This window comes from Malaclemys terrapin, chromosome 1, assembly GCF_027887155.1.
Source record: "Malaclemys terrapin pileata isolate rMalTer1 chromosome 1, rMalTer1.hap1, whole genome shotgun sequence".
In the NCBI taxonomy this organism is placed as follows: Eukaryota; Metazoa; Chordata; order Testudines; family Emydidae; genus Malaclemys; species Malaclemys terrapin.
The window spans coordinates 11,706,995-11,725,422 of NC_071505.1; the positions used below are offsets into that span (position 1 = coordinate 11,706,995).

At 40.4% G+C, this 18,428-nt stretch overlaps 1 protein-coding gene across 1 annotated transcript in view; it reads left to right on the top strand.

Annotated features, from left to right (window-relative positions):
• Positions 1–18,428, top strand: part of TAF3 (TATA-box binding protein associated factor 3) — a 149,476-nt gene that overhangs the window by 16,731 nt on the left and 114,317 nt on the right. Inside the window, exon 2 of the mRNA XM_054016262.1 lies at positions 5,199–5,441. Coding sequence (XP_053872237.1) covers positions 5,199–5,441 — 243 coding nt within the window. The remainder of the gene's footprint in view (positions 1–5,198; positions 5,442–18,428) is intronic.

Genomic DNA, 18,428 nt, shown 5'->3' on the forward strand with positions numbered 1-18,428 from the left:
CAGTGGTGTCTGCCACAGTGCACCCTGGCTGTGATACTGAGAGACATTTCCTCTCCCTGGATGAGGCCAGCTGATAGCATTTCCCAGGGTCTTGCTTTGCATCTGATTCCTTTCAGCGTCAGTCGTGAGGGGTCTGACTTGGGCGATTGCTCAGCGCTCCCCAGCAATACTGCATATTGCTCTGTCTTTTGCCTCGGAGCGGGATTGGTGAGGCATAAAGGAGGGCACTGCTGAGACCAGAGATGGTTGAGAGAAAGCCATACTTAAAGCCTAGTGAAAGTGATCAGTCGCTCATTTGGAGAGCAGCGGTTCCCCAGGCAGCCTTGTCTGGGCTTCAGAGGGACACATGGGTCCCAGCGTGTGACTTCTGGCAGAGCCTGTCGTTACACACTCCGTTCTCAGCCGTGGCCCAGGGAGCTTGTGACGGGTTGGTTCACAGAAACCCCCTTGGGGCTGCCAACTGATGTGTCCCTGCTTTCCTGCCCTGCCAGCTTAGGACTTCAGTGCCCTGCCTGGTTTGAGCCAGACCCACTAGCCTGCTGCTAACCCAGACCCAGGGTCTGAACCACGTCCCCTAACAGCTGTAGGCTTAACTGAAAGCAACTTACAGAAATGTTCCTGTTTTTAACACTCAGATGTCCAACTCCCAATGGGGTCCAAGCCCCAAATAAATCCGTTTTACCCTGGATAAAACTTACAAATTAAATAAATAAATAGAGATATCCTATCTCCTAGAACTGGAAGGGACCTTGAAAGATCATTGAGTCCAGCCCCCTGCCTTCATTAGCAGGACCAAGTACTGATTTTGCCCCAGATCCCTAAGTGGCCTCCTCAAGGATTGAACTCACAATCCTGGGTTTAGCAGGCTAATGCTCAAACCACTGAGCTATCCTTCCCCCCCAGGTAAACTCATAAATTGTTCGCCCTCTATAATGATTAGGGGGCTGGAACACCGGACTTATGAGGAGAGGCTGAGGGAACTGGGATTGTTTAGTCTGCAGAAGAGAAGAATGAGGGGGGATTTGATAGCTGCTTTCAGCTACCTGAAAGGGGGGTCCAAAGAGGATGGATCTAGACTGTTCTCAGTGGTACCAGATGACAGAACAGGGAGCAATGGTCTCAAGTTGCAGTGGGGGAGGTTTAGTTTGGATATTAGGAAAAACTTTTTCACTAGGAGGGTGGTGAAGCACTGGAATGGGTTACCTATCTGGTCTATACTACCCGCCTGAATCGGCGGGTAGAAATCGACCTCTCGGGGATCGATTTATCGCGTCCCGTCGGGACGCGACAATCGATCCCTGAATCGGCGCTCTAACTCCACCAGCAGAGGTGGTAGTAAGCGCCGCCGACAAAAAGCGGCAGAAGTCGATTTTGCCGCCGTCCTCACAACGGGGTAAGTCGGCTGCAATACGTCGAATTCAGCTACGCTATTCACGTAGCTGAATTTGCGTATCTTAAATCGACTCCCCGCTGTAGTGTAGATGTAGGGAGGTGGTGGAATCTCCTTCCTTAGAGGTTTTTAAGGTCAGGTTTGACAAAACCCTGGCTGGGATGATTTAGTTGGGAATTGGTCCTGCTTTGAGCAGGGGGTTGGACTAGATGACCTCCTGAGGTCCCTTCCAACCCTGATATTCTATGATTCTATGCTACCTTGAATGTCCTCAAGTAGACTTCTTATGTGGATTGGAGCATTCCAAGATTCATTGTCCTTTAAGTGTCTCTTGATTAGATACTTAACTTCAACATTCCTTTCTCCAGGAACTGACCAAATGCTCTACTAAAGTTATTTAGAAATCAAGCCAGTACACAGCCAATATTCCTAACTTTGAATACAAAAACGATACATGCATACAAATAGGATTAATAGATTCAGTAGATCAGGCCTGCACAACTTGTAAAGCGGTGCGGGCCATATTTCTCCAAAGAAAACAGCTGAGGGCTGACTCCGCCCCAGCCCCCCAAAACACAAACCCCCCCCCCCAGTGCCGCCCGCCCCGTGGAAACAAACCCTCCTTCCCCAACGCCGTTGTGGGCCGAAAAGGAAGATTTGGGGGGGGGGTGATACTTTATTAAGAATTTTTCAATTAAAGCAAACAATTGTATGTATGGCACTCTAGGAAGGCACTGACAGTGTGTGGAAGCCTGTAGTGTAGAGGGGGAAAGAAACGGCGTGCATAGGGTGACCAGATCACAGCAATAAAATAGGACCCACCCCCTCCCCGCTCAGCCCACCATCACACACCTCTTCACCCCCTAGCCCCCCCGCTGGCTTGTTGCGTCCCTCCTAGTCAGTCCCCCACCCACCACTCGCCTCCTTTCACCTCCTCTTTCCCCTGCCAGAAACCCCCATGCCCGCCCCTAGAACCCCTGCTGGCTCACTGCTTGCCTCTTTGCCCACCTGCCACTTGCCCACGCTGGCCTCTTGCCCCCCTGCCTCCCGTATAAAGCCTCATTCAAAGACCCAGGGGTCACTATATTACTGCACACAGCAGTCAATCAATGCAGTTGTAGATAAATCTCTGCATTATACATTTTTGTATAACTTTTATATGACTTTGTATTGAACCTTGGTAATATGTTATAGCGGGCCCCTGAGGAAGTATAATCAAGGTAAAAGAAAAATGTCTTTTTGCTAGAAGTAGAATAAGATCTTCCCTCCACTTTGTAATCGATTGCCCTGTTGAATGAATGAGGTGTGAATGAGGAAGGTGTGGAAGGCAGCACCTCCAGACAGCTGCAACCCTTGGAGAGGGGATGGGAGCCAGACCACATCAGGACCAATGCTGCTCGCTCACCTGGATGTAATGGGCCAGTGGTAGCCACTCCATCGTTCAGACTGATCCTAACTTACAACTAAGACCCATTTTTAACTTCCGTGTAACTTCTCCAAAAAATTACGAGATTCCCTGAGCTCTCCTAGGCAAGGTAGGATTTGTCTGGGAGGTTTGGTAACCTTCAGAAAAGGGGTTTGCAATTAAGGTATTTCACAAATATCCATCATTCCCTTTCTGAACATTTTCCTAGCTTCCTACCCCCAAAATGGCTTGGCTCCAAACACCAGGTGTCTGGCTGAGTTGGACGGGGGCCTGTGGGTGGTACTGGGGGATAGCTGGGGGATCACGAAGACCTGTGTCATGTTTATAACATTGACTCTGTAAATTATTTAAACTGCCCTTCTGCTGAGTTCTGGCTCTGCGGCAAGGGCTGCTCTGCAGAGGAAGAGGTGGGAGCCCGGAGTGGGTGGGTTGTGGCTAGGATTCTTGTGGGTAGGGCAGGCGGGATGGGGAGGAACAGGGAAGAATGATATGGCTGTGGGGTTAGATCCCTGAACTGTTCATTTCTAGATTGTCCTGCCTTTGAGTTTTTAGGGAAGCTGTCGAGTATTTGTAAGTGCGATTTGTTGATGGGCTTTTAACTGGGCTCCTCGAAAATTTACAGCTTAACTCTTCAGCTAATGAAGTGGTTCGGATTTATGTGCAGTATGTCATAGTTCTCTCTTCTCTAACACGGGGATGGATATTTGATTTGATCCTGTCCTCACTTTTCCTTTGCACTCCTGGGGACAGACTCGGCTGCACAGGTTCCCAAAGTGTGGTGGGATTGAGCCCAGAGAGCTGGGTGTGTGCACATGGGGGCAGGTTCTTCTGACTGCGAGATAGAAAGAAGCTAAATATACATTTAATCGTCGTCCTAAGGTGGCTTTTCCATGGAAGCAGTTGCTGCAGTGCCGACAGGCACATGAACCCATGAGACAGTCCCTGCATTAACCAGTTTTCCACACTATGAAAAAGTTGAAGAACCCCTGATCCAAACACAGCCTGTCTGGTCCTAGGATTAGCAGTGATTCCCCCCAGAGACTGTCAAGCCTTAATGACCCAGTTTTCTTTACCACCCTGGGGCAGTTATTTGAACATTTGGGACCGTCGGGGGCATTCTGCCATTTCCCCTCACCCAATTGCCCCTCCACCACTGCCCGCCTCCTTGCCCCCCCCAGCTCACCTACTCACCTCCCGCCACTGCCCACCTGCTCGCCTCCTCAGCCCGCCCTTCCCCGCCGCTGGCTCACCTGCCCCCCCCCGCTCGCCTCCTCAGCCCCCCCCCCCCCCGGCTCACCTGCCCCCCCGCTCACCTCCTCAGCCCCTCCCTCCCTCCGCTGCCGCCGGCTCACCTGCCCCCCCACTTGCCTCCTCAGCCCCCATCCCCCGCCACCAGCTCACTTGCCTAGCCTCTTACCTTCTGCCACTGCCCCTGCCTCCTGCCGCTGGCTCACCCTCACTCTCCACCCTGCCCACCCGCCGGCCAGCCGTTGGCTAGCCTACACTCCCGCCCCCCCCCCCCCCCCCCCCCCCCCCCGCGGGCTGCACAGTGAGCAGGGCTGGCTCCAGGGTTTTTGCCGCCCAAGTGGGGAGAGGGTGTGCCTGGAGCTGGCCCTGACAGTGAGTCCACCTACACACCCCCTCGCGGGCCACACAGTGAGCCCACGCGGGCCACATGTTGTGCAGGCCTGCAGTACATCATAACCTTTGAGATATGTTACATGGCATATGTAGCATAAAACACATTCTAAGCATATTTCCATAAAGCCTTATGGGAGGTACTGTCACAGTAGGTATTGGCATACTAGTAGGAGGACATTGGGTTGCTATCTTTGGATGTGGTATTAAACCAAGGTCCTGACCACTTGGCCAGTAAAATTCTCAGAATGCTTTTCACAAGAAAGAAGTGTTAGCCATGTTGTCCTACAGAAATTGCAGCTTGGGGAATTACTTTCTCCTAACCAAAATTCCCCCTTCAGTATGTGTGAAATACAATATTCTTCTCTTCTGACCTAAACTGTTGTGTAGCACTGCATGCTTTTGAGCTATTGCTGTGTCCCCCCTCCACTCCCCCCCTCCGCCAAAGTGCTTTTGCCTGGTGAGTGAAGTGAATGTTGTAGTTCTAGTTTATAAAGCACTAGAGAGCTTCCGTTTGAACAAAAGGCACTACTGTGAATAAGTAATGTATTTAGTTTTAGCCAGATGTGTTGCATTTAGCCACATGTAAGCTGCCGTTGGGTTAATAAAAGTTTAAATGATCCATTTTTTTACTTCTGACAAAAGGAAATTTCCTGTGTACTGAATGTGCTTATATTGTTCATTACAAAACAAAGTCAAAGTTCTTCAGACTAGATTCTTACTAAAATTTCTTTTTGTTTACAGATGGCCGTACAGATCCAATTTTGGATGATGTAAGTGAAGCCTTCACACTTATGGGGGTTAACCTGCATGAGCTGGAAGATTACATACACAATATTGAACCTGTCACTTTCCCACATCAAATCCCTTCATTTCCTGTCAGCAAGAACAATGTCCTACAGTTTCCTCAGCCTGGAAGCAAAGATGCAGAAGAGAGGAAAGAGTACATTCCTGATTACATGCCACCTATTGTCTCATCTCAAGAAGGTGGGAAATTAAAAATTTTTTTCCTTTTTTTGTTTTCATTTGTTTGAGTATTTACATATTTGTTTACATTTTCTTTAAGATGCCCAAGTTGTGCCACCAATAACAGTGGTTTTGTAAAGCACCCATTAGGGCACTCTCAATAATGAAATACAATCATGATAATATTAAATCATCATGCAAAATGAAGAGACCAGTAGCGTGGTTAAAGTTATATTTCTGTTTTCCACTTTTACTGCACTTTGCATCAGAGAACACTTTGCATTTCTGTAATAATTCTCTATCTGAGGATCTCAGGTCATTAAATAAGTTAATGAATTAAGCCTCACAACATCTCTGTCAGGTGACAAAATCGTTCTTTCTCCCTTCAAGCTAATGTTTAAAAAGCTGTTGCTATTTTGAAATGAAGTTAATTTAAAAAACTGAAGTAAAAGTAGTTTCAGGTACTACACTTGCATCTGAGTCTCTCTACTAATTTTTATGGTTTTACAGTCACACTTTTCTATTTTTAAATGCCTTCCTCTCCCCTGTTGAATGAACGATTCATAAACATGGTAGAGGAAAGTGAAAATGCCTCTACAGAAAATGCAATGAAATAGACAATTTTTCTGTCAGCTACAGTAATCTTGTGTTAATTATAACAATAATTGAAAGGGGAAAAGGGGAAGGAATTTTTTTTTTTGTAATCTCTTAAGGTACAAGAATCTCGGATGTTAACCAACAATAGAAGGTTAAAAAAAAAAACACAGGTGTAACATAAATTGGCTGTCCTTTAATGATAATTACAAATAATAACAATATTTTCTAAGTATATGTAGCGCTGTGGATTAGGAAGAGAAATACTAAATAGAACAAAATGCTTGCTGTGAAGAATGAACAGTACAGTTAACAGACAGAATTCTAATGTGGCATTTACTTCTTCTGAAGTAAATAACGTGGGATATACTGTGTATTATACATAATGGCTCACTGAAGAACTTAGTCTATAAGGCCTGAGACACTAAATGTAGGCAGAAAACCCCTACAACATAAAAATGAACAGAAAATGATTTCCCTTTATTGACAACATGAATAAATCCTGTTGCTCTACTGCCACAAATGATGTGCAGAATTGTTGTTCTATTACTGATATTTACAATGCCTAGCACAACAAGGTCCTGGTCCATCACTGGGACTCTTAAGCACCAGAGTAAAACAAATAATAAATAAAAGAATTTTATTATTTGGGTAGCAGGTTTATTTTCTGCTGATTTAACCATAATGTGCTACAATTAAACTATATATTATAAACTATGCAAAGTGGCTGTAAGGAACAGTTTTCTGAAATCGGAAGAATGCCCTAAAAATGTATTTTTCAGGTCTGCAGCCTTCACATTTACTTTCATTTCCTCAAAGGCAGACGTTTTTAGCAATTATTTACACACATGAGAAATATTTTAATATTTCTTGACTTAACGTGACCAAAAGTAAAATTTAAATAGTAGCAAATGTTTTTCAAGGCTTAAAGGGATTAAAATCTCTTAATTGGGAGGCCTGATAAAAGATTTGCTTTTTAAAACATTTTTTTAAAAGAACTCTTCAAAGAGAGCTGAAAAATACAAAGCAAGAGGTAACCATAGCATAGCTGAAAAATAATTGTAAGGACATCCTATGTCAAGATCTTCAAAAGTGAATAGTGATTTTGTGTACTTCAATTTGTGGTTCAATTTGAGACACCTTAAAAGTGCCTGATTTTTCAGATGGTTCTTCACATCTACCATTAAAATTAGGCTACTTTAAAGTGTCTCAAATTAGACACCCAGAATCACTTGCCACTTTTGTAAATGTTGGTTTTAAAATGTAGTAGAGAGATCAAGTCCAAGAGAGAACTCAATGTAGCTGTTGCGGAATATCAGTATATAGGGAAAGACGTGATGAATATTACAAACTCAGTATGGCATTATAGCTAAATATTTATAGTGCGGCAATTGTGCTTTTCTTTGTAAGTAATTTCTACATTTTTTTTCTCTTGCAAGTTAGATCCAGGAGTTAGATTAGAGCAGTCCTTATAAATATTGTAGGAATCCTTTTAACACCTGAAGCAAGAAGATACTATTTCCCGAGTTGGACAGGAACCAGGAAAACTTCTAATGCCCAAGGCTAGTGTATCAGAGGGACCACAAGCACAGGTTTTTTTAAGTCAATAAAGGAATTGATACAAATTTAAACAAGTATTACGTTGAAAATAACTCTTGTTATAGTTGCTGTACTATACTTAAATATAGTTTAGGGCATTTTCCTAGTACGGTTAATTTGGAATTTTGAATTCAGTGGGATTACATATATGTTATAAAAAAAAAAAAAAAGTTCATAACTATTTTCAGACCAATATTTTTGTGGTACATGAAATGGATCAGGAGGATCGGTTCTCAACATCTGGCACTACTTCATTGGCAAATAAAATTTGGAGGTAATTTCCTCTCTGAAATGTTATGGAACTATCCCTCAAAAACATTCTCTTAAGAATCACATCATATAGCAGTTGACTACATTGTCAGCTGATTTTACGTATGTGTAAAACTTCTGTCTTTGTTGACAGTTACATTTAATAGTTTAATGTGTTGAGTGATTTCATGTAGCGACAGAGATATAGCTACATGCAATGATGAAGTGAGGCGATGTGCATGAATCATATGAAACTTGAATATTACTCATTTTCAGGCAGTATTTGAAAACTGTACGGTTACATTTAGTTTGATATTAAGGCCTACGGCTGAGTTCATTCAGGTTTTGATTAAATTATTTTTATGGATATTCAGATATTAACAATACCACTAAGTATTATGTCATTGTAATTAGTCACTTCTGTCATAATACAAAGTTTAAATTTTTCACATTCATTTTTAGAGAACATTTGCATCAAAAACTGTGTTTAAATATGCACCATGACCAGTAGGTGTTGCTAGCCCACTTCTTAAAACTCAAGTTGCAATTGTTTTCTGTGCCTGCAAATAACATATTGCCACTTTCTTTAGAATCAGTGGTGTGACATACAAGGTATTCAGTTTGTTCAGATAGTTTGCCTGATTACTTAACTGTTTTGTCAATCTTGTTACCAAAAGTCATTAAGACAAATTTTTTGTTCTGTTCACATATGCCTCACCCATTAGAAATGCTGGAATTGGAACATACACTCTTTACGGCTGTGCTTAATAGTAATGTGCCGAGCAGTGAAAATGCACCCAGAGTTTCATGACCTGTCTCTGCCATTTAGCGTTAGCTGTGAGGTTAGTACTTTGGGCCAAATTCTCCTCTAAGTGTTTTAACTGAAAGCAGAATGTGGCTCCTTGTATTAAATCTAGAGTACTATGTTTCATTAACTTTGACTAGAAGACTTGGCATATATGTCAAGTGTATAAATTATATGGATCTATGTATAAATACACTTTTCTATAATACAATCTGATTCATCATTACCATGTTTGATGTTGGAGTTTTAGTGGTGTTTTTTACAACTAAAACTTCGGGGAAAATTTTATGCCAGTGTCATGATGTTCACTTTCTGCCTATTTTTAGTTATTCCCTCTTTTGTTTTTACAGAGTTGTTTTAGTGCTGTTGTCACTGTAATGTCATGGTGAACTTGTAAAATAGATTAATTTTTTTTTTTTGAGAAAAAAATAAATTGGTTGCAAAACATGATGGTCATGCTTTATTTCTCATGCTTTAATGTAGAAGAACACAAACTTTTGCAATAATATCAACCAATTTCTATGAAGTTGGTGTTTCAGTTAAAGTAATAGAGTATAAAGAGAAATTAGGCACTTAAAAAAATCTAGATACTCAACCAAAGGGAATAATAATAATAAATTAGTATTTGTATTGTGGTAGCACCTATAAGCCAGACCTCATTGGTATTAGACACTACAGTGTAGTTCCCCAAAATTTTCAAAAGTTCACCTGTCCCAAAGACTGATTCTACATGTGCCATAGTAACCCGGTTTCTTGGCCAGTTAAATCCCAATCCTAAATTAATATGATTGATACACAATACGTATTTCTTTAAAAACTATGACTCTATATTGTGTCATCTCTTCCCTCCCCTCCACTTTTCCCCCTCAGATTTTTTAAGGCACACACAGTAATGCACTCTGTATAATTCTTGCATTGGGATGAGAGGGGAGAAAATATGTATGCTATCTTAGGTATGCATCAGTTTTTAACATTCTACTATATTTGCATCAGCTCTAGTTTTTTGGGACATCTTGTTAGTTCTTTAATGATCACGCAGCCTTAATGGTGACCAGTTCATTTGTTGCTTTCTGGAAGCTTGATTGTGCCTGGTTGCTCCAGAGTGGCACGAGGGGAAGATACAGGAAGTTCTGTCCACTGGGCACAATTGCAGTCTCCGTGCTTCTTCGTGGTTCCCCTGGAGAGAGAGAGAGAGACAGCTTTAGTTCTTGCTTTGGAATGTTTCTCTGTCTCTGCATCTTGTTCCTCAAACCCTGCCATTAGAGGTTATTTTAAAACAAATGTAATTTGTAGTGGGGGTTACGTTTGGGGGCCTTTCAGCCTGGATACTGCATATTTAAGAGCTAGCTTCATTTTTCTAATCATTGATCCAGGACCAGTTCTGGACACAATTTACTTGTCCTGATTTATTTGTAACTTTGTCTGACATGCCTTGCCTTGGCAGGTCAGAGCTTAAAAATGTCATTCTGATTACAGTCTTGCTTTTCTCCTGCTTTAATGCTGATGTGATATTAGACCCTAATAACCACCAGTAACCTGTGCTTATTACACCTGAAAGCATGGAAACCCAGCTGTCAAATTATATAACTTATTAAACTCTCTCTCTTTGTTTGTAAGATATTAGGTGCTAAAAATCACATTGGAATTGAAGAGAGGTATGGAAAAGCAAAGTGGAAATCAAAATAATATGATTTTCAGGTCTGATGATATCATAGGCCGACTAGTGCTAGAAATGTAATTGTATAAAGCATTAAGCTTCACAGTGGTATAAAGCATTAGTGTCTAGCTCCAGTGATTTGATATATCAGATTTTGAAACTGTCACTGGCCTCTCAGTCTAGCAATGCTTTTTTTGGCTCTTGTCCAGAACTGAATATAGCAAGTCTTGGATCTCAAACCACTGTAATTTCAATCCCTGGTTTCCTCAAGGGTTAAACAAAGCCAATGACTTTTTAAACGGCGTGTGGTGGGATTTATAGATGCTTAAAAAGGAGTATCTGGATATTGACTTTGCCATTTGATAAACTGGGTTTCTCTGTCATTGTTCTTACTTTGTTTGCAGCCTTTCTATTCTCTTCCACTCCCTCCCATATAATCTTACGGAGCGTAGCTTTATTATATACCCCTACAGTAAACTGCACTGGTGGTTTAAAAGCAGCAATGATATTTTTCAGCAGAACTATTCCAGTATACTAGGCTATGCAAAACACCACCACATATCAACAGCCAGGTACTGTGTAATCAACCAATTTGAAGTATAAACCATTGGTAGAGGATCAACTTGGAACACTTTGCTCCTGGCTACTAGCCATGCCTGGTTGCTGAGTATTGCAAGCTCTGTGTCAAGTTGCTTTAGCAGTCCATGCACTCTAAGTGTCAGACACTGATTGCTTTTGTGCGAATGAGTCTCCATGTATGCATCAGTCTAGCAAGGAAGAAGCAACAGGAGAAACAGACAAAATGAAAAAGGCAGCCAAGCTTAAGAAGCAGACAGAGGAAAGCCATTGGGAAAGAGCCAATAGGAGAGGCAGGTTCAAAGGAAAAGGAGAATATGAGATGGCAACAAAAAAGTACAGAAAATGTGTGGTTTAATTCTTACCATTAGACAACCATAAAAATAACTCCTCTCTGGAATAATAAAGTTGTCTTCATAATTATAACTATATATCTTTATCTTTCCTTAAGAAACAGTGTCATAATCCAAAATATGGTTCCAATGGAAATAATGCAAGAAAAAACAGGAAGATTTAAAAAAGAAACAGAAATGTAGATTGAGGCCAAACAGACTTTCATCTAAGGATCTTCATTTTGTAAACATCATAGGCAAAAATTCAGTTTAGTGGGCACTGCAGGAAAACTTCACCCATAGTACAAACGCAATCACACAGTTGGGCTGTGTAGACTTGGGGGTGGGGGGTTTTCAAAGGCACACCTAGCAGTTAAGGTAAGTAACTCCCACAGGAAGTCAACGCCTAACTGCATTTTGTACCTTTTGAAAATCTCCCTCTGCCTCTGAAGGGAAGTTTGTAATGAGGATTATGGGAGTCAAGGGCAATGTAGGCTCTTTGAATGGCATAGACAGATTTGAAAAAGTCTTAATCTGTACTTGTGATTTTTCAGAAATGTTGTTCATGTTCTTTTCCTCAGCAAATCTAGGTAAAACTGAAGTACAATATCAGAAAATACTTAGGATGATAGAGAAACCAACTTCAAAACACTTTAAAAAAAACTGAATTAAAACTAGTTTCAGATTCTTCACTGCCTCTGAATATTTCTGCCAACTTCTGTGTTATAAAAATGGGTTTATTAATTTAAAAAAATATTTTGCCTCTATTGTGAAAGACCTGTGCAAACAAAAGAGAACACTATCTCTACAGAATAAATCATGAAACTGAGTATACAAAAATTGCTGTCCTGTCCAAAGAAAAGTGAAAAACGGAGAAAATACTTTTAATTTTTTCAGTTATAGTAGTCTTCTGTTACTTGTAATAATAGTAAGTAAACAGTTTTCAGACAGAAATATTTGTTTTTTTTTTAAGTTGACTATGCCCCTTTAAAGCTTCAGTGTGTAGATGAAATTTTTTTCTCAAAAGAATTTGTTTTTTCCAGACCTATTTCAATAACTTGAAACTTGTTAATGTTTCTTGAGGATTCAAAATTAAAATTGCGTACTGTAAAAGTAATGATTCACATGTCATGCCACCTTCTTACAGCAAGTTAATTGACATTGAATTGGAATGAAAGTCCTAAATTGTTTCAATGCATTGTAATGTGCAAATTGCAATTTTGGCTATAATGAAATTATTCTTCGGGGAGAAAATAAGACTTTACGATAAAAGGCTCCCATTGTCTTGGATACTTTAAACACAGAACACTGTCATTATTTTAATTTCCTAGTGGTTGTTTTTCAGTAAAACTTTTGTCACTTGCCTTGACTTGTCATGTGGTATCAGTTTTTCCTTTTGCTGACAATATCCAACTTTGTTTAGAACCCCCAATGCGTTCTACACCGTGTACTGCTGCTACACTTGAGGATTTTATTTCAGCTGGAGCATCGGACACCTTTGTGGCTTAGAAAGCATAAGTTTCAAATTAGGTTATTGTCTGGTAGTTGTATGTTACTGTTCTCAAGCTTCTCAGGCTTTTTCCCCCCTCATCCTGCACAGAATATTTTTGGTGACTCCTGGGGGGTGGGGGTGGGGGGGTGGAAAATCTAGCCACAGTTTAAAACAGGATAAATGAAAGGTGCAGTTAATCTATTTTAAGGGCTGACCTTGTAATTTCATTATATTTCAGAGTCATTGCAGCATGCTGGACCTTTTCCTTTTCACTCCTAATGCTCTCAATTTTCTCTCCCTTTTTCTCCCCGGGGACCTCCCAAAATATTTAATTCTCTGAAAATGTAGCTGATGCTTCAGCCAGTGGGTAAAAGGTCAGGAATTGCTGCTAAACTACAGATTTATAGCCACTGTGAGAAAAATATCTCTTCTTCGTTAAATAATTACTCCATGTATCTCTTTGTAACCGGGTTGTTTCTGAACAGAAATTGGCAGATTTTATTCTTTTTCAGGACGTGTGTGTTAATGTAATGCTAAAAGACTTCAGCATTATCATGATCTTTTTAAAAACTGTCCACATGATGCAAGCCTTACTCTGGATCTACTAATGAGAGAATTGTTTTTTCATGCCAATGCACAAATTTAATCTTTTTTACATGCTGAAGGATTACTCTCTCTTTGTGGGGTGGAGATCAGTACCACATAAATGTACCTGATTTTGAGACGTGTGAGACTAGGATTCCCTTGTTACATGAAACATCTTCATGTTGCTGCAGCAATGGCTGTGCTATTTGCATGGGAACTCTTAACCACTAGCTGGAGTGGACAGACTTCTGGTAGGCTTAGGTGTTCATATCATCATATCGCCCAATCTTGATCTATATCTAAACCACAGATTCCACTGGTGCTAACATCAATGGTGAATTCTAGGACCCATTTTTTCCAGTGTAAACAGGGCTAAAGCAGTTAAATGACTTGTCACATGCCTCTACAAGCAAATCAGTGGCAAATCCTGACTCCCAGTATTTTAATGTCTGACCTAAAAAAGTCCTGTTTTAGACATTTGACTTCTTTGCCTCTTGCCACACTCAGCTACGGTGTGTGTAATGACATTGTAATAACATTGTAATTGGCTATCATTTCAGTGTCCTCTCCATGTCTTCACTTTGAGTAACCTCAACCTTCCAGTTTTCATCTGTGTGCAAATAAAGAGAATCTTAGTGTGTTGGATAAATCAGAATGGATTAACTAAATTTAATGCATAGACAGTTTCTCCTTAATTATCTCAATGCAGTATGAGAAAGGTGTCGTAGATTCAGTTTGAATAATAGGGAATTTTCAGATTAATAGGCCGAGGGAGACATGACCTCGTTTCAGATAACAGGAGATTTTGGATGACTGAAGTTCACATCAAAGTTCATCATTCAGAATTGTTTCTGAATGGTTCATTTTCGTAGTTTATGCTATTAGGCACACTTATAGGTTTCTGATACCTGAAACTAAATATCTGAATTGGTTTGTTTCCTAAGGATGAGATTAGATGTTTTATGATTTAATAGGTACACATTTATATCTATATTTTGATTAAAGGCTCAAATAATTTGACTTTTCAATAGCTATAGCATACCTACAGACATACCATTTTGCAGTGTGATATCAGACCTAAGCAACTTGGGCATGGTTGGTACTTAGATCAAGACTCAGGGCTTGTCTACACTACCCGCCGGATCGGCAGGCAGCGATTGATCCAGCAGGGATCGATTTATCGTGTCTAGTATAGATGTGATAAATCGACTGCTGAGCACTCTCCCGTCGACTCTGGTATTCCACCAGAATGAGGAGCGCAAGCGGAGTCGACGGGAGAGCGTCAGCTGTCGACTTACCGCAGTGAAGACACTGTTCTTCACGTAGCTGAAGTTGCGTATCTTAGATCGACCCCGTGCAGTAGTGTAGACAAGCCTTGAAAAACATAGCCTCCAGTTGGTGCAGCAGTAATTTACAAATCTTTCTCTTATTATCAAACTGATATCTGGTTTTAGTTGAAGATACTCTGAAGTATCATTTTGTATGAAAAGGTAAGCCAAGGTTTGGCCATTTTGTTTTTAATGGTTCTATGGCAGCTAATGTGAGAGTCTTTGTAGCTCCACTGTCCTGGGCAAATTACAGTTTGTTACTCTCTACATAACCTCCATTTTCCTTGGCAAACTTTTTTGCTCTTTCCTTCTTAAATACACTGGTGGTAAATGGCTGCTGCTTTACCGTTCTAGAGGGGAGCGTATTTCAGTAGCAGATGGAGCAATATCTATATATTCATATCAGGGGATGAAAGGTGCTGTTCTTCAAATATTATAAAAGTATTTGTAGTTGTGGGGATGGCACTGCTTTTTTTGTGACTGAGAAGTGTTATTTAACGGAAGTGCCACATAATCCATTTATCCCATTCAGAATCATGAATAATTGTAGTTCCTCTTATCGTCTTTTATGGATTTTATGGACTTTCACAGTAGCAAATGAACTTTGCCCTTTGCAGTTTTAAATCTATAAAGCCATGCATATAAGTGTTCCTGTAGCTATTTTATCTTAAAATGTGTACATTTTTTTCAAGTTTTTTTTTACATATTCATATGCTCCTGGCATATTTAAACATTAACACTTTTTACTTGTGTGTGTGTGTGCAACGCTGATTATGTCTGACAGACACAATTGGGAATAGCATAGAGGAAATAATAGTTCTTGACCAATCAGTAAAACTCAGGAAGTCCCAGTGCCATAGGAAGGGAGAGAAACTCACTTTTCATTTCCTCTTGAGTCCAGTGTGTTCAGATTAACTTTAAAGGAGAGTGAGATGCAGCTCTGAGGATTTGGTCTCGAGTAGAATGTTACCTATGTATGGAGCCCATCTCAGCAGGCGTCTAGTGACCAGCCAAAAAAGCTCTCATAGCTAAGTTACTGGGGTATCCTATTGCAAATTGAATATGAAACAAGGATACACTTGGTTTTGCATGAGAAACTTTAAAGCATTCATTAAAGAGGCTTTATTTCTGTTTCAAATATTTTAAAGCCACAGACCTATTGAAGGTGATTTTTGACTAGATTTGACTTGTTTTTTGTATTTTGAGAGAATTTACAGATTTGAGAACTGGTAAAAATCCATAGTTGTAATACTACTACTTAGTGCTTTACATGTTCAGAGCACTGTAGTACACAATCACAATGCTTTTTCAAATTACTTTGCCCTTTTCTCTCTGTTGTACCCTGTTTCCCCGAAAATAAGACATCCTCCGAAAATAAGGCCTACTTACAGTTTTGCCTCTCGTTGTAATATAAGGCATCCCCCCGATAATAAGACCTCCCCGATAATAAGGCATCCACCGATAATAAGGCATTTTTCATTTCTGAAAAATAAGACATCTCCTGAAAATAAGACCTAGCGCATCTTTGGGAGCAAAAATTAATATAAGACACTGTCTTATTTTCGGGGAAACAGGGTATGTGTATATATGTATATATTTATAGTAGTATATAACAGGTTAAAAGTGTAGCTTTATAAGAAGATTTAAATATGAATCTGTATGGGAGCACCTGTTATCAGTCTGTTTAATGCACTTGTACTGGGATTTTCAAAGGAGCCTAAGGGAGTAAGGCACTTACCATCTACTGAAATTCATTAGGATTAGGGCATCTGACTCCTTTTGGTTCCTTTGAAAATTGCAGCCTTAATATTTTTAAGAGCCCTCCACACAGTTATGTTAAATTTCATTGAAGCTATGGCAAGCTGACAAATGAAGGCATTTCAAATTTAAAGTTTAAATTCGGTCGCTGTCTTGCTACCATGAAATTCTTAACTTGCTTAGCTGTACCTAGAAATTGCAGCCTGTGTGGTAGATAACATGGTTCATGCTGACCCCAAACACAGACAATACCTAAGCACAATGGGTTGATCCTCTTGCCCATCAGTTGAAATGTAGATGATTCCTGGGAAAAATTAAACTACAAGTGTGTGCAAACTAAAGATTTGAAGAGACGCCCTTAATGTTTTACTTTGCAGTTCAGAGCCCCCTCCTTATCAAATTACATTATTTTACTGATTTGTTTCTGCCAAATATTTAAGACCTACTGTGATTCAGGATGAACCCCTGTATTTCTCCAAAAACTCAGGGGAATCCTACTTTTTCTCCTATTTAAAGAGAGACCCCTCCAGAGACATTTCCCCCCCCCCCCAAAAAAAAAAAAAAAAGCATGAGTAGAGCCCTAAGCAGGTAACTTCTCTTAAAGGGACATTAAAATAGCAGATAGATGAACTAATGCCCTCCCTTGCCATATGCATTAATCACTATATTTATTTATTGGTGAGGTGGGAGGGGGAAGATAATGGGCAAGAGTTCCTGACATAAAACAGTCTGTACTTAATAAAACTTGAGTTTGTGTGAGGAAGAGGTCAGTTACTATATTATAACTGAACAGAGTACTTTGCTATCCTAACAGCTCGGTCACCTAAAAACTGGTTGACACCACTCTGTTAAAAAAACAACAACTAGGGCTGTCAATTAATCGCAGTTTTAAATGCACTGTTAAACAATAGAATATCAAGTGAAATTTATTAAATATTTTGGATTTTTTCCTACATTTTCATATATATTGTATTCTGTGTTGTAATTGAAATCAAAGTGTATATTATTTTTATTACGAATATTTGCACTGTAAAAATGATAAACAAATGTGGATACGAGAACGAATGGATATAAACTGGCCGTGGGGAAGTTCAGGCTTGAAATTAGACGAAGGTTTCTGACCGTCAGAGGGGTGAAATATTGGAACGGCCTTCCGAGGGAAACGGTGGGGGCGACGGACCTGTCTGGTTTTAAGATTAAGTTAGATAAATTTATGGAGGGAATGGTTTAATGGTAAAACATAGTAGTCAAGGAAAACCAAGCAATGGTAGGTAAATAGTATAATGGCTGACAGGGGTCAGGCTGGAGACTCTTGCCTATATGCTCGGGGTCTTACTGATCGCCATATTTGGGGTCGGGAAGGAATTTTCCTCCAGGGCAGATTGGCTGAGCCTCTGGAGGTTTTTCGCCTTCCTCCGCAGCATGGGGCAGGGATCTCTAGCAGGAGGGTCTCTGCCAATTGAAGTCACCTAAAACAGGATTGGGGACTTCAACAGCAGAGTCCAGGGAAGGGGTAGGGACGGTTTTATGGCCTGCAGCATGCAGGGGGTCAGACCAGATGATCATAATGGTCCCTTCTGACCTTAAAGTCTATGAGTCTAAATTGTATTTTTCAATTCACCTCATACAAGTACTGTCGTGTAATCTTTGTTGTGAAAGTGCAATTTACAAATGTTGATTTTTTTTTTGTTACATAACTGCACTCAAAAACAAAACAATGTAAAACTTCAGAGCCTACAAGTCCAGTCGGTCCTACTTCTTGTTTAGCCAATTGCTAAAGACAAACAAGTTTGTTTACATTTACAGGAGATAATGCTGCCTTCTTCTTATTTATAATGTCACCAGGAAGTGAGAACAGGCATTTGCATGGCTCTTTTGTAGCTGGCATTGCAAGGTATTTAGGTGCCAGATATGCTAAACATTCATATGCTCCTTCATGCTTTGGCCATCATTCCAGAGGACATGATTCCATGCTGCTGATGCTCGTTAAAAAAAAAAAAAGCGTTAATTAAATTTGTGACACAACGCCTTGG